This window comes from Vidua chalybeata, chromosome 13 (assembly GCF_026979565.1).
Source record: "Vidua chalybeata isolate OUT-0048 chromosome 13, bVidCha1 merged haplotype, whole genome shotgun sequence".
Classification (NCBI taxonomy): domain Eukaryota; kingdom Metazoa; phylum Chordata; class Aves; order Passeriformes; family Viduidae; genus Vidua; species Vidua chalybeata.
Window position 1 is genome coordinate 4,676,717 of NC_071542.1, and position 12,438 is coordinate 4,689,154.

At 42.3% G+C, this 12,438-nt stretch overlaps 1 protein-coding gene across 3 annotated transcripts in view; it reads left to right on the forward strand.

The window, feature by feature from the left end:
* The first annotated feature begins 319 nt into the window (after positions 1-319).
* RORA (RAR related orphan receptor A) overlaps positions 320-12,438 on the forward strand; it is a 250,408-nt gene continuing 238,289 nt past the window's right edge. For 2 of the 3 annotated variants that reach the window (XM_053955227.1, XM_053955230.1), the window contains exons 1-3: positions 320-447; positions 540-665; positions 767-909. In XM_053955227.1, coding sequence (XP_053811202.1) covers positions 861-909 — 49 coding nt within the window. In that variant the 5' untranslated portion in view covers positions 320-447; positions 540-665; positions 767-860. Of the gene's footprint in view, positions 448-539; positions 670-766; positions 910-12,438 lie in introns of all 3 variants that reach the window. The other variant, XM_053955228.1, reaches the window with a different exon arrangement.

Sequence of the window (12,438 nt, forward strand, 5' to 3'; positions counted from 1 at the left end):
AACTTTGGCAGGGATTAACAGATCCCAGAGGAGCACATGTTGTGTATCAGAAACTCCGCAGCTGTAGCGGGGTATCCCGGCAGGCAGGCAGTGTGGGGTTACACTATAGTGAAGGAGCAGTGGGGCTGGGCAGTGGCAGCCAGGCTCCCAAACGCAGCTGAGAGAGGCTCCCTTGGAGGGGGTGGGGGGTTTGGGGTTCCAGTTTTTCCCCTGAGGCACCAGAGTAGATGTTGAGGGTTCTTTTCTAGTGAGGCAGGGTGTTAATAAGGTCCCAGCTCAATAGCTGCTCCACAAGCAGAGCTTCATTTGCAGCAGGAGACAGAGCTCTGCAGTGGTGGCAAGTTGTCCCCTCAGTGACCACGGCCTGTCTCCCATCCACTGTCAAGAATGAGAGCCGGAGAGGAGCCGAGCCCAGCCCCTCACCGTCCCCCCGGCCAAAATCTCCAGGTATGCAAGGAGAAACCCCCCCCCAGGTAAGAGAGTAGCCAGCTGCACCCTTCCCTCACCTTGACCATTTCTTCTGTCTCTCCTAAATACAGGTCATTATTGTCTCTAAGCAACAGATGGGACAAAATTCCATGAGAGAAGCAAAAGGAGAAATCTTAACCCCCAACACTGGGGCTGGAAGTGCCATTCAGAAACCAACTTCTGCCCAGATCTCTCTAGTGGGTTGGTTTTTTCCTCTCTTCCCCAAGCATACTTTTAATGTAATATGATGTGTCTCATCATTGTGCTGCCTGAACTGCATAACTTGGGTTTATTTTAGGCCACACTCCTGAAGTCCCTGGCACAGGCAGCTCTGAGTCTCAAGGGACATTGAGACAGCTGAAGGAGCTGTGGCCCAGGGCAGGGCACTCCTCATGAAGCTCTTCCAAAAGAGGTTGGATGAAACAACGACCTTTGGAAAAGGTTTGGTACATTTGGTGGCAATGGAATGACACCATTTTTCATCTATTGATATTATAATTTTGCATTTATTTATTTCACTTTATGACTGTTATTTGTCTTAGCATAAGAATGTTTCGTGGACATAGTGTGATGTATTTGCATACCTTTAGAATCAGGAGGAACAGCTGAAGCACCAAAAGTGATCTGAATTTTCCAGCTTGTGAGTATTTGGTTGTGTAACCTGAGCTGACTGATGCTTCTCAAGATGAGACCACTGGTGTAAGTGCCTAAGCTTGAACTCATGACTAACTCTTGCTGAAGGGTGAGAGTTTGGCCTGTCACAGCTGGGAGGAGGAGCCTTAACTCTTCCAATGAGCACTTCAGCCACTAAGAGCTTCCCATTCACTGTCTTCTGATTAGTTCCAAACTTGAGTTTAAAGCTAGTCTCACAAGTTAATATAAGACATAACAGAATAAGTGCTTCTCAGATGTTCAAAAGGTTGGGGCTTTTTTTCAGGTTGTAGTTTCTCCTTGCCGGCTTCAGTTGGCTTGTAAGGGGACTGTAGCAAAACAAACTCACTAGAATTAATATATTTTAATCAGTGAAATTAAGCTGAGGACCAACTGGAAGACTTTAGTTCTACTGGAATAACATCTCTGATTAGCTTGGGGCTAAATTACTAATTCCAGTGAGGGATTTTGAAGTTTTTATTTGGCTTAATGTGCAAAGTGCTTAAATATTCTGTCATATTTAGCAATCTGAAATACCAGGACCCTGCGAATCTGTGTCTAAAAGCTAAACCCCACAAAAATAATGCTGAAGTTTTTGCCTTAATATTCTAAACTAAACAGATATTGCCTTTAGTGACATTTTCAAAATCTGTATGGAGCAATAGTATATTACTTGAATATTTTTAATGTGACAAATTAAGATTTCAATGTGATTCAGTACACACAAACTTAGAGCATTGACACCAATTAACTCTTAAACAAAAGCTTTAGTGTTTTCTGGATATTGTGTTCTAATGATGGCAGCTTGGTGAGCTGCTATTTCATGTTTGCTGTTTAGACATATATCTAGTGAAATGAATATAAATTGAGTTCTGGCTCTTGATTAGTAATCTATACAGCTGTTAGCTTGAACTCTAAAATCTGGGGCTTTAAAATTCAGGAGGGGGAAAAATGGACAATTTCAGCAATGAGAAGAGGCAATGGTGAGCTAAATTAAATGGTTGATGATAATTGCGATAGCTTACAAAGAATGATGCTATGTTATTTACAAAAGCTCCTTTTTGCATGGAATCTGATGCCTTCTCCCATGAGCTTGCTTATAATTCATATTCCACTTTAATATGCCTGCAAAATGTGCTTTCTTTCTGTATACGTATTATTTTTAGGATGTTATGTTTCCTTAGTGCATACACAATGAGCCTGAAATCCTGTAGGAATGTGTTTAATTTGAAAGTTTTATCCTCTGGGCCTGGTTAATTCAAATAGGAGGCTCAGAACAGTGCTGCAGTGCTGGCAAGAATGCAGGAATGACAAATCATCTGTACAAAGGCAGCAGAGAGCCCAGGTGGCTGTGGTGCCTGTGGTTGAGAAGGTGCCACTGTCCTCGAGATCTGCTCTCTGAAGCTGCTCTGCTTCCTCCTTTGCTCTGTCAGTGCTGGGAAATGAGGGCTTGGCCAGCTTTGCTTTCCTTTATACCCTTAGCATCGTTCCTCGGCGTTTCATAATTACAGCTTGCCCAGATCCGCTCCCATCCCGCGGCATGCTGCGGAGCAGGGAGCTGCCTGCCTCCCTCCTCTGCTGCTGAAGCAATGCCTAGACAGGATTTGGAGAGGGATTGCTGGTATCTTTTAATGCTGGAAAAAAATGGAACTGTGGCCAGTTCAGGCCTCCACCCTGTATTTTTTTGGTAGATGGAAGGAATACACTTGCTGAGTCTGTCCTTCTGTGAGATCAGTAAGCTGTGTTTGTTCTGCAGGAATGTGAGAGCTCAGAATTCCAGTGTGCAGCCTGCTGGAAAGTGCTGCTGGCTCATGGGCAGCAGAGGGGAATGGGCCTTGCAACGATGGCTGGGGGAGAGAAATGAAAGGCATTTTTTATAATACCCTGGGCAGCATACGCAGGATGTTATGTCTGGCTTGGACTGGGCTGACGTGGTGCATCAGATTTTTTTTTTCTTATAATGCTGGAAACATAGCTATAAAGGAAATTCAGAGATAGAAATGGAACAAAATTAAAATGAAAAGCAAGCTTTATATTTCACAGTGAATAATTTGTAGCATCTTTCCTCAAAGAAATTGGACTGCCACTAAAGATACGAAGCAAGCAGCATAAAATTTTCTGCAGATTTATAATCCACTTGAATATCCAAATTGTGGCAGCCCCATTCTGTGACTTTGGGAAAAGGCACAGTTGTGGGCAGCTGTGGGGTGGGGTTAGGAGATGCCTCCAAGCAGCTCAGCTAAAGGAGGATTCCAAATGTGTGTTAGAAAAGAGGACACAGTAGGGTGGAGAGAACAGATGAGAGCTTCTGGCTTGTAGTTGGCCAAGGTTTGTACATGCTGGTGCAGAAAGAGAAGGTATTAGCTCCTTCCTTAAAAGGGGGATATGCATTTACTGTGGTCATATGTCCTTTTCTTCCAGTACCTCTGGAGGGTGGAGTGGGTATTAGGACTTTTCCATTGCTGTTCATGAACAACTGGAGTTGAAACTTGCTTCCTTTCAGGAAAGGGGTTGGAGTCAGATTTTTTTCTGGTCTCTGATGGTAGACTTGTCTTAAATTAGAGACAGCACTCCACCTGTACCTTTCTTGAAATATATCTGTCTTCACTGGCTTTCATTTTGATGTGATGCAGAATGGGTTTCCTTTCTGTTGGAAATCCACAGGCCCTCTGCAATCCTTGCCCTCCGTGGAATTCACCAGTCACACCCCAAAAATACCCTCTCTTTTTAGGAACAGAAGTGTTGAGAAGCCAAGAATTGTGCATATGTAGGGGAGATCCCAGTCAGTGTAATACACCTGATCAGTGGCTGTCAAGTACCTCATTTATTTCAGTATAGTAATAATGCAAGTCCCTGAGGTCGATTATTGTCTCTGGAATTTGCTGTGTACAAATGCTTTTCTGTTCTGATGAATTCAGTCATCAAAGTCCCATTGGCAGGGCCAGTGCTGAGCAGCCCCTGGCTTAGAAAAAATAAGCTGTGGCTTTCTGGGATTTTTTTTTTCCTTTATTTAGGCTGAGACTTACATTGCCCAAGAATTTTTGTGTCCCTATTCCTGGTTTTCATATATGGTCTAGATAAGAAATGAAGCCTTTAATAATTTTAAATAGTAGGAAATAGAAGAGAATGAAGAATCCATGCCATTTTATCTGCATCTTGCTTAAAAAGAAAATGCTTTGTCTGAAGAAAAAACAGACAAATTGTTAGTTTGAGTTCATTGCCTTCTTTAGAAGTCGCTGGGAAAGAGTTACTCCCCTTGCTTCCCTAGGAGTGTACACTGGGATTTCTAGCTCACATTTATTTTGCTGAGACTTTGGAGTCATGTTTTTCTATGTTTTTGATGTAGGACCTAATTAGGCCCTACACATCTTAATACTTTTTGCTACATCTGCATTAAAGATGGCATTGCATATATTTGCATACAATTTACATTTAAAAGTTGGCCATGCTGTGTGCAATAATCATTTTAACCAAGTACCATTGACAGTCAATATACATATCCATGCAGAATATGTAGGGGTTATGGGAATAAGCATACAAAAACATATGGGTGCACACTGCTGTCAGTGTCAAGCAGTTTGAAGAAATCAGGTGTTCTTTCTCAACATCATAATTTTCTTGGAGCATTTCCCACAAGAAACCAAGAGGAGCTTAAAGATTAGAGCTCCTTCTTTAACTACACACTACGTGTGCAAGACTGTGAAACTGTTCTAGTACCCCAAAACATACCCCAAGGTCTGAGCCCTTACAATGTGGTACAGGTGCCATGGCCAGTCAGGATGCCCAGAGGTGACATTTGTTTCTGGTACTTCAGCAATGCCCAATTTAAATGATAGTTAAAAATCAAATGCCTGGGAAAGTTTGAGATTACTGTATTTTCATTCTAGCATATAAAAGATAGTTTGTTTACTAATTTGTTTTCAGAAGTACTGCCGATGGTCAATTGTGGAAAATCGTGAGGGCTTTTTGGTGTTTCCTGTGGAAGCACACCGGCGTGCTAAATTTTTCACTTATCTCAAATCAGAAAAGGAATCTACTAGTGGCAGGAAGTCAGCCAAAAAAAAAAATGAAGTGAGTTACCTTGCAGGGCAAAGAATCTGTGTGTGTTGACACTTAGGCCAAACATGTAGTCCATGAGATGCAGATTTACATCTTGAATAGTCAATTTTAAAACAGAAGTGTCTCTGTTTTACTTGGCAAAACTCAACTGTTTTTGTTTGTTTGGGTTTTTTGTTTTGTTTTGTTTTTTTGTTTGTGGGATCAACATTTCTCATTTCATGATTGTGGTGATGGCAAAACCTTTTCAGACTTGTTAAAAAAAAGGCATGAAAAGAGCTTGAAGTCAGCTGGTGCTTAGGCAAGTAAAGATCAGACAGAGGCATATTCTTTTCAGGCAGAGTTCAGAGCTGATCTCTGGGTTAGAAACTGGGAGTTGGGCTTTCATGCTATGGATGAGTTGCACAAAGCAGCGGAGTCAAATGTTAATTTATGTCTTGGTGGTTAAGTAGTGGGAAAAATCAAGAAGGCTTAATAAAATGTCATCTACAGGCAAATAGTTTGACTTCTTTGTATTTACTTATCTTTCTGTGTTCATCTGTGTAGACATCACAGGCAGCTGAGGTTTGGGAAGTTGGCAAGCTGATGAATTAAGGATTTGATTTTGCAATATTGAAGTTAACTGGCCTTTGTCCATTGTCTTGGTCAGCTACTGTAGAAACCTGTGTTCCTCTGTTAGGTGGGGAACAGAATAAATGCTCACTTTTTCAGTATTCCCAGATAAATGGAAAGGCTTTCTAAATCATGCACTCTCTGAAACTTGGTGTCATGAGTTTCTCCAGTCTGTTTCCTCTGCAAATTGAGCACAATTGAACTCCTGAGAGAAGCTCTGAGCTGACCTACTGTTCCTACAGCAGTGTGAAATTGCCTGAGCCAGTTCAGTGCTGGATCTGCCCTTGTCAAGCTACGTTGTTAACACTGGGTTAACCAGTGTGATGCTGGTGTAACTAACTGGGGATGACAATTGCCATGTGCAGTTTAATCAACTGTGATACTGACTAAACAGGGCTTTTATAAAATCCAGTAACATTTCATGTTAATAGTCATTATGCTGACCAATAGTACCTTGGATTGTCAGTGATGCGAATGTTTATGTCTTAAAAAGTATGGGGGAGAGAAGATTTGCAGCAAGGTTAATACTTCAGAAATACTCAAGTCAAGGATTTTGGTCTCTTCAGACCTTAGTGGTTTTCTGCTCCCTTCTCTGTGCTGGGCTTCAGTTTCCCTGCAGGCAATGCAGCATCTGCTTGTATACATTATTATATTATTATAATATATTTGCAGTGTGATACCTGCTTTGCCTTTGCACATCTAGGACAGCACCAGGTTCTGAGTCTTGATTCAGCTCTTGGATCTCTAATGGCTCTAATCTGTTGTGGCTGTGGGAAAACTTACCTGAAAATGGCTTGGTTTACTGCCCCCAAAAAATCCTACATTGTGGTTAAGTAATTTAATTGTATAATAATTTGTTCTTCCTGACATTCTCCCCCCTTTTTTTTTTTTGTTTTTGGTTTTTGGGGTTTTTTTTGTTTGTTTGTGTTTTTTTAATAACATCACCTCATTCAAAGGAATCAAAGAGCTTTTTCTGAAATGGCCCTTTTCAGACAAAAGGCCTTCAGAGTAGCTTTTCTGTATATGCATTCTACACAATATGAATTCTGTAAAAATAAGTTCTGAAAATTATTTTCGTATCTGCTTAGTAAAATATGAGCTTAGTTTCAAATCCCATGAACTCTGAAGTTCCCCCTCCTTAGAGAGTGCTCTTCTGAGGTAACATTTCTGCTTTTATATTTACAGACATTCTAATTCTCTGGATGATGATTGTGAATGTGTGGCTTATAACCTATTCTGTGAGGTTTGAAAAAGCTGGAGAGTGATTGTAGATACTGCTCTTATCTTAAATGATGAGAAACTAAAACATGAGAGAAGAATGCAGAAAATGGAATATAAAAAATTCATGTTTTACTAATGAAAATCTTCCAGATTAAGCACAAAAAGGAAAGGGAAAAGGAAAAGAAACTCCCACAGTAAACAAGTGAGAGGTTTGAATCCAATGCAGAATGCTCTATGTATAATTGATGATTAGAATTTATTTTGATTGTGCTGCTCTTTTTACTTTGTGGTACTAAAGCTTAACTGCACTGTAAAATTTGTCAGGAAGGAAATGAGTGGCTTTTAGGTTTCTGTTTCTCAGTACATATAAATACCAAATTTTTGTGGGTTTTGTCACCTGGAGAGTTTTTTGGGGAAGTAGTTAACATGACTTTGTTGTTGATACCAGCTATAAATAATTAGTTACACTGGTATTTAAAATGCCATCCTTACAGATCGATGTTAGATCATTGGAATCAGTCAGGCCCTTCATGGTATGCAAGTACTCTTTCAGACTGTCAGCAGGCTTGGGCAAGTGCCATGTGTGTGGTGATACTTCATGCACCTTTTTCTGTCCTGCACATGTCTTAGTGCTGCCATGTGCCTGGAGGATTGGAAGTATAAATTCAGACTTGGGGGTAGGATTTAAGAGCTACTAGTGAATTCCCCTAAAGAGAGGGAAGGGGTGATTCTCAGATGCTGCCTCAAGACTTCTAAATTTTTGCCATTGTATAAATGCCAAAATTAAGACATTTGAAAGTCTTTCTATGGAAAGAATATATGGGAGAGAAGGAGAGATCCCTTCCAAACCTCAATTACTAAGGGATTCTGTGGCCATTAAGGTGGCTGGGGGCTGCAACACTGCTGCATGAGGAGAGACCAGTGAGCTGGGTATGTTCAGCTGGCTCAAGGAAAAGGGGGATTGTAGTACAGAGTGGGACCTCAGTGAATTCTTCAGCTTTCTAATGGAGAGCTGTAGAGGAAGGAGGTCACCTTCCCCAGGTATGTGCACACCTGCAGCAAGGGCAGTCCCTGCTGGGGATGGGAGTGCTCAGGGACCTCAGTGGGTTTTCCAGGGAGGGTGTTGTGTCTTCAACCCTAAAGGCTTTCAAATCCAACTGGCTGTGGCCCTGAGCAAGCTGAACTAGCTTTGAATTTAGCCCAGTCATTACTGGCCAAAAATGAAATAAAATTTTCTTCTTACAGTGTTTATAAATGACATGTAATGGTTTTCAATGTCACATGGCTCTTTCTGAATGAAAACTACTGCAAATTACTGGGTTTTTATTTGAATTTATCACTAAACAGCCTTTGGCATTTAATAGCAAAGGAATGTTGTTGTTGTTGTAGCACATGGACTCCCAAATGTTGGAAATATGGTGGCATATGTTCTTTTAGTGCATGTTTTAAGAATTGCTATTAACTTTTAAAGGCAATATCTTGAAATTGTAAGAAATTAAGCACAAAATCTCATGGATCTTTTGTACTCCTTTCATGCACTGTATAGAGATCCTTTGGGAATGCTGCCATTATTTCATAATTGCATTGCTTGGCTGTTACTCATTTAAACAGAGAGCCACATTTTTCCAAAATAGTTACTCTGACCTTTGGGCAATTAACGTATGGCTTGTCAAAGAGGTGTTCAGCATTCCTTAGACTGCCTCTGATGCAATCTGATGTGCTCTTAATACTGGGGGAAAAATGAAGTTCGTAGTGTATTCAGTCAGTGTGTGCAGCATGTGGATCTCCAGGAGCTGTGGATAAATGTGTCTGAGGAGGGGGACTGCAAGGCTGCATCTAGTAGAGCTGGAATGGAAAGTAAGAGAAATCTCTGCAGTGATTTGTGCTTTAATTTATGCTCTGAAATGACAGAAGCGCAGGCTAAGCTGGGAATCTGTAAAGTACTTGACAGCCTGTGCATTACCAAGCAGGAAGTATTTTAGAAGTCAGTTGAAATAGGGAGGTTTTGCATAGCTGTTTTCTACTATTAGCTGTTTAATGCTCAAAATTGTTACATGTTTAATTAGGTAGATTTGGGTTCAAAACCGAATAATTTGAAAATTTAACATGAAGAGGAAATTACTTAGGAAATTGTGCTCTGGAAATGAGAGCACTGTCAGTTTATTCCATTTGTTGGTCACTCAGGTAAAGCTTCTGAACATTTTTTACATTACAAATGGACACGTTGTTCCTAAAAAGTTCTAAGGGAGAGAAGCTAGCAGTGTATTGCAGTTCATGTGTTGATTAATCTGCCTCCTTTTATTTATTTTCCATCAAGTTGTGCAAATTAATAAGCTGGTGAACTTTCATCATGGTCTGACCTGCTATAACTGTATCTTTCAATGCACTTCAGCAAATAGATCAAAATGCAAACCAACATTGGCAGAAGAGGCCTTGTGACCAAATTCTGCCCTTGCAGAACTCTACTGTGCTCAGGACAGATGGATGCTTTGGATCTTTTAAATGTACTTTTGTTCATCATGTCTTGGTAGTCTGCATGTAGTTTTATTGTTCTTTTACAGACTTTGAGCTTTGAAAAAGGCCTTGCATTACTTTTGACATAAATTTTCTCCTATTGCCTAAAGAGAAACTGTGGTGAAGGGAATGCATGTAGTGTTGTTCAGAATTCAACAGCATAAGATGAACCAGAGTTGATTTACTTGTGCTTTCTTCCTACGTTTTTGTTGTGTGCATCAGTTTTATAAAGATCACTCTGGAGCTGGCTTCAAAGAATTTTACTTGATCCTTGCACCTTGCACTGACTTGGGGCATTTTCCAAGCAAATGTCCTGACTTGATGCTTGTTGAGGCATTTGCAGCTATACAGGATTATTCAGAAGCATAAGTAGCCTTGAGGAGGAGAAAAGGTCACAAGCTCATTCCACAAAACATGAAAAATATGTATTTTTGCATGTTAAAATAGTGGGAATTCTTCTTTGCCTTCATGTTTGTTAATGGATGCTATATCTTCTGTGTTTAACAGTAAATAAATCTTTCCTGTGTCAAGAAATACTGTCAAGACAAGTAGGAATATAACAGGTCATTTACATAATGGAAGAAAATAGTGGAAATAGGGAAGAAAAAAAAGTGGTTTTGTGCGGCGTTAGCTTTCGCCCTCCCCGGCTGCACACAGCTCTTGAGAGCCTGGCTGTGGCGCAGCTTCCACGTGCTGCCGGGGTTTTCTGCCGCGGGTTCCCGGACACGGCTCCGTGTCTCGGGCGTGTGGGCTGGCCAGCCTCTGTTACCGTGCGCTAGGGATCCAGTAAAGAGGTAAGGAATTTGTCCATTTACTCTGTGCTTGGCAGCAACGGTTTATTGGTCACGTGGCGCGGTTCGATGGAAAGACGCAACCGCTCCCGGCACTCACATGGGAGAAAATGGCGCCTGGGTGCCGGCGGGTAGGATTTTATGGAGGGGTGGGGCGAGAGGATCCACGGCCTGCCGCCCAATAGGGGCGGCTGCCGTGGCAGTGACGCCAGCAACAGCGACCAACCAGAGAACCCCGCAGGGGCGGGCACCGAGCCACGGGCTGAGCGGGATCGTGTGGATTGGGGTGGCAGGCACAGGGTTTACCGAGGCCGGGTGGGGGGGTGGTTAAAGGAGTGGCAGAGGGGGAGGATCCGGCTGCAGGCAGCATGGGGCCAGAAACCGCGGGGGGGAAAACGACACAGGGGAAGCGTGGGGGTACACAGGACTCGACTAGCTAACACAAATAAGAACCCCTAAAACCAAATCCCAGGATGCAACAGTTTTGTTGTGTGTTATGAAGTGAGTGCCTGTGAGATACTCAGAAGTGTTGAACAATTACCATGTTTTGTCCTGTGACATCCTGCAGGTGCAGGGTTGTGCAGGCCTTGGCACATGGCCATGCAGGAAGGGTCTGTGATCAGCTGCACTGACGGGAGGCAGCGCCCAGAACTCCATCAGGGTGGATGGGACACTGCAGGTGCCCCAAGGCACGGCAGGGTAAAACAGCAGCAGCAAGAGACCAACGGGGGAAACAGAGGGAGATTGTGCGCAAAAGGAGGAAAACACGTTTGTCTTCCCTTAGTGATCATGTGATGTTCCCTGCTTTTGGCCAGCAGGATGTGATGGAAATGCATCAGATCAGCTCTCTGGTTCGTGTGTTTGTGTGCGACAGCACCACTTGAGAAAAAGATACAGCCTGAGCACAGCACAGCAGTTCATCTCGCCCCGCTGTCAGGAGCTGCATTCATTGTGCAGTGTCCCAGGGTTTCTCCTGCTTTCTTGGCCTTTGTGATGGCCTGTGGCACTGGGTTCTGCCAGTGTTCTGTGAGTTTGGCTGGGTCCCCTCCTGGTCTTTCCTGTATAAAAGCATTAGCTGTTATATATTCTGTACCTTCAATAACTGTCAGTATTTCAGAAATATTTCTAGTCTATCGGATTATTTCTTTTCACATTTCAGATGTCCAAATTTCTCAGGCATATGTGGTTTCCTATAGTGAAATTTCATATTGCAGCTGTCATGTGTGTTGGGGTTTGCTCCTGCTGCAGATAGAAATAACCCTTGGTAAACTCTTTCTTCTGTGTGAAAACCCTCAGAATGAGGGAATATGTTCCTTATAAGTAGTGTTATGATACTTTTGAGCTTTTTCGAGTTAAAAACAAGATGTAGAAAGAGAACAGTCAGTAGAAATCTTGTTCTACTAGAGACTGGGGGTGTGCCTCTGGTTTCACTTCTATCCTACTGTCAGTTTTCTTCCTCCCTGCTCTCCCTGCTCTCCTCTTGCTACCTTTCTTCCCTGCCCTCCCTCCCCCCCCCCCCCCCCCCCCCCCCCGTACACAGTGTGCCAGAGTTACTCCATTCTGGTCAGCTTTTCGTAAGCTTTCTGTGTAGCTGGACTTAAAGAACAAGTCCTGGCTGTACCTGGAGGCCACAGTAGGCGAGGCCCATCTCTTTAGTTCAGAGAAAAATCCTGCTTCCCAATATATCTTTTTTTTTTTTTTTTAACTTAGCAGCACTTTCTCAAAAACATCTTCCACACAAAATTAGAAGCTAAGAGGAATGGTGTTATGTGCCAAGGGAGCAGGGGATAAAAGGACTCAGAAATCCAGGCATCTGTTAATAGCTCTGTGACCAGATTGTTACATGACTTTGTGAAAGGCTTATAACCTGTCTCTATCTCCCTTTCTGCGACTAGAAAATGTGTAAATAATACTTTTCTCACCAGCTTAATTAGTAGATGCCCACAATGCATGAGAAAAAAAAATTGCTGTGTTTTTCGGAGTTAATTGCAGTGATGTGCCAGAAGCCCATAAGCTCACCCTTCTGAGTGCTGTCTGTACTGACTGCTGCCAAGTGTTTTCTTCAGGTCGCAAATTTATGAAAACTCACAGCTGAATTCCTTATGTTGAATATTGCAGAAGACTT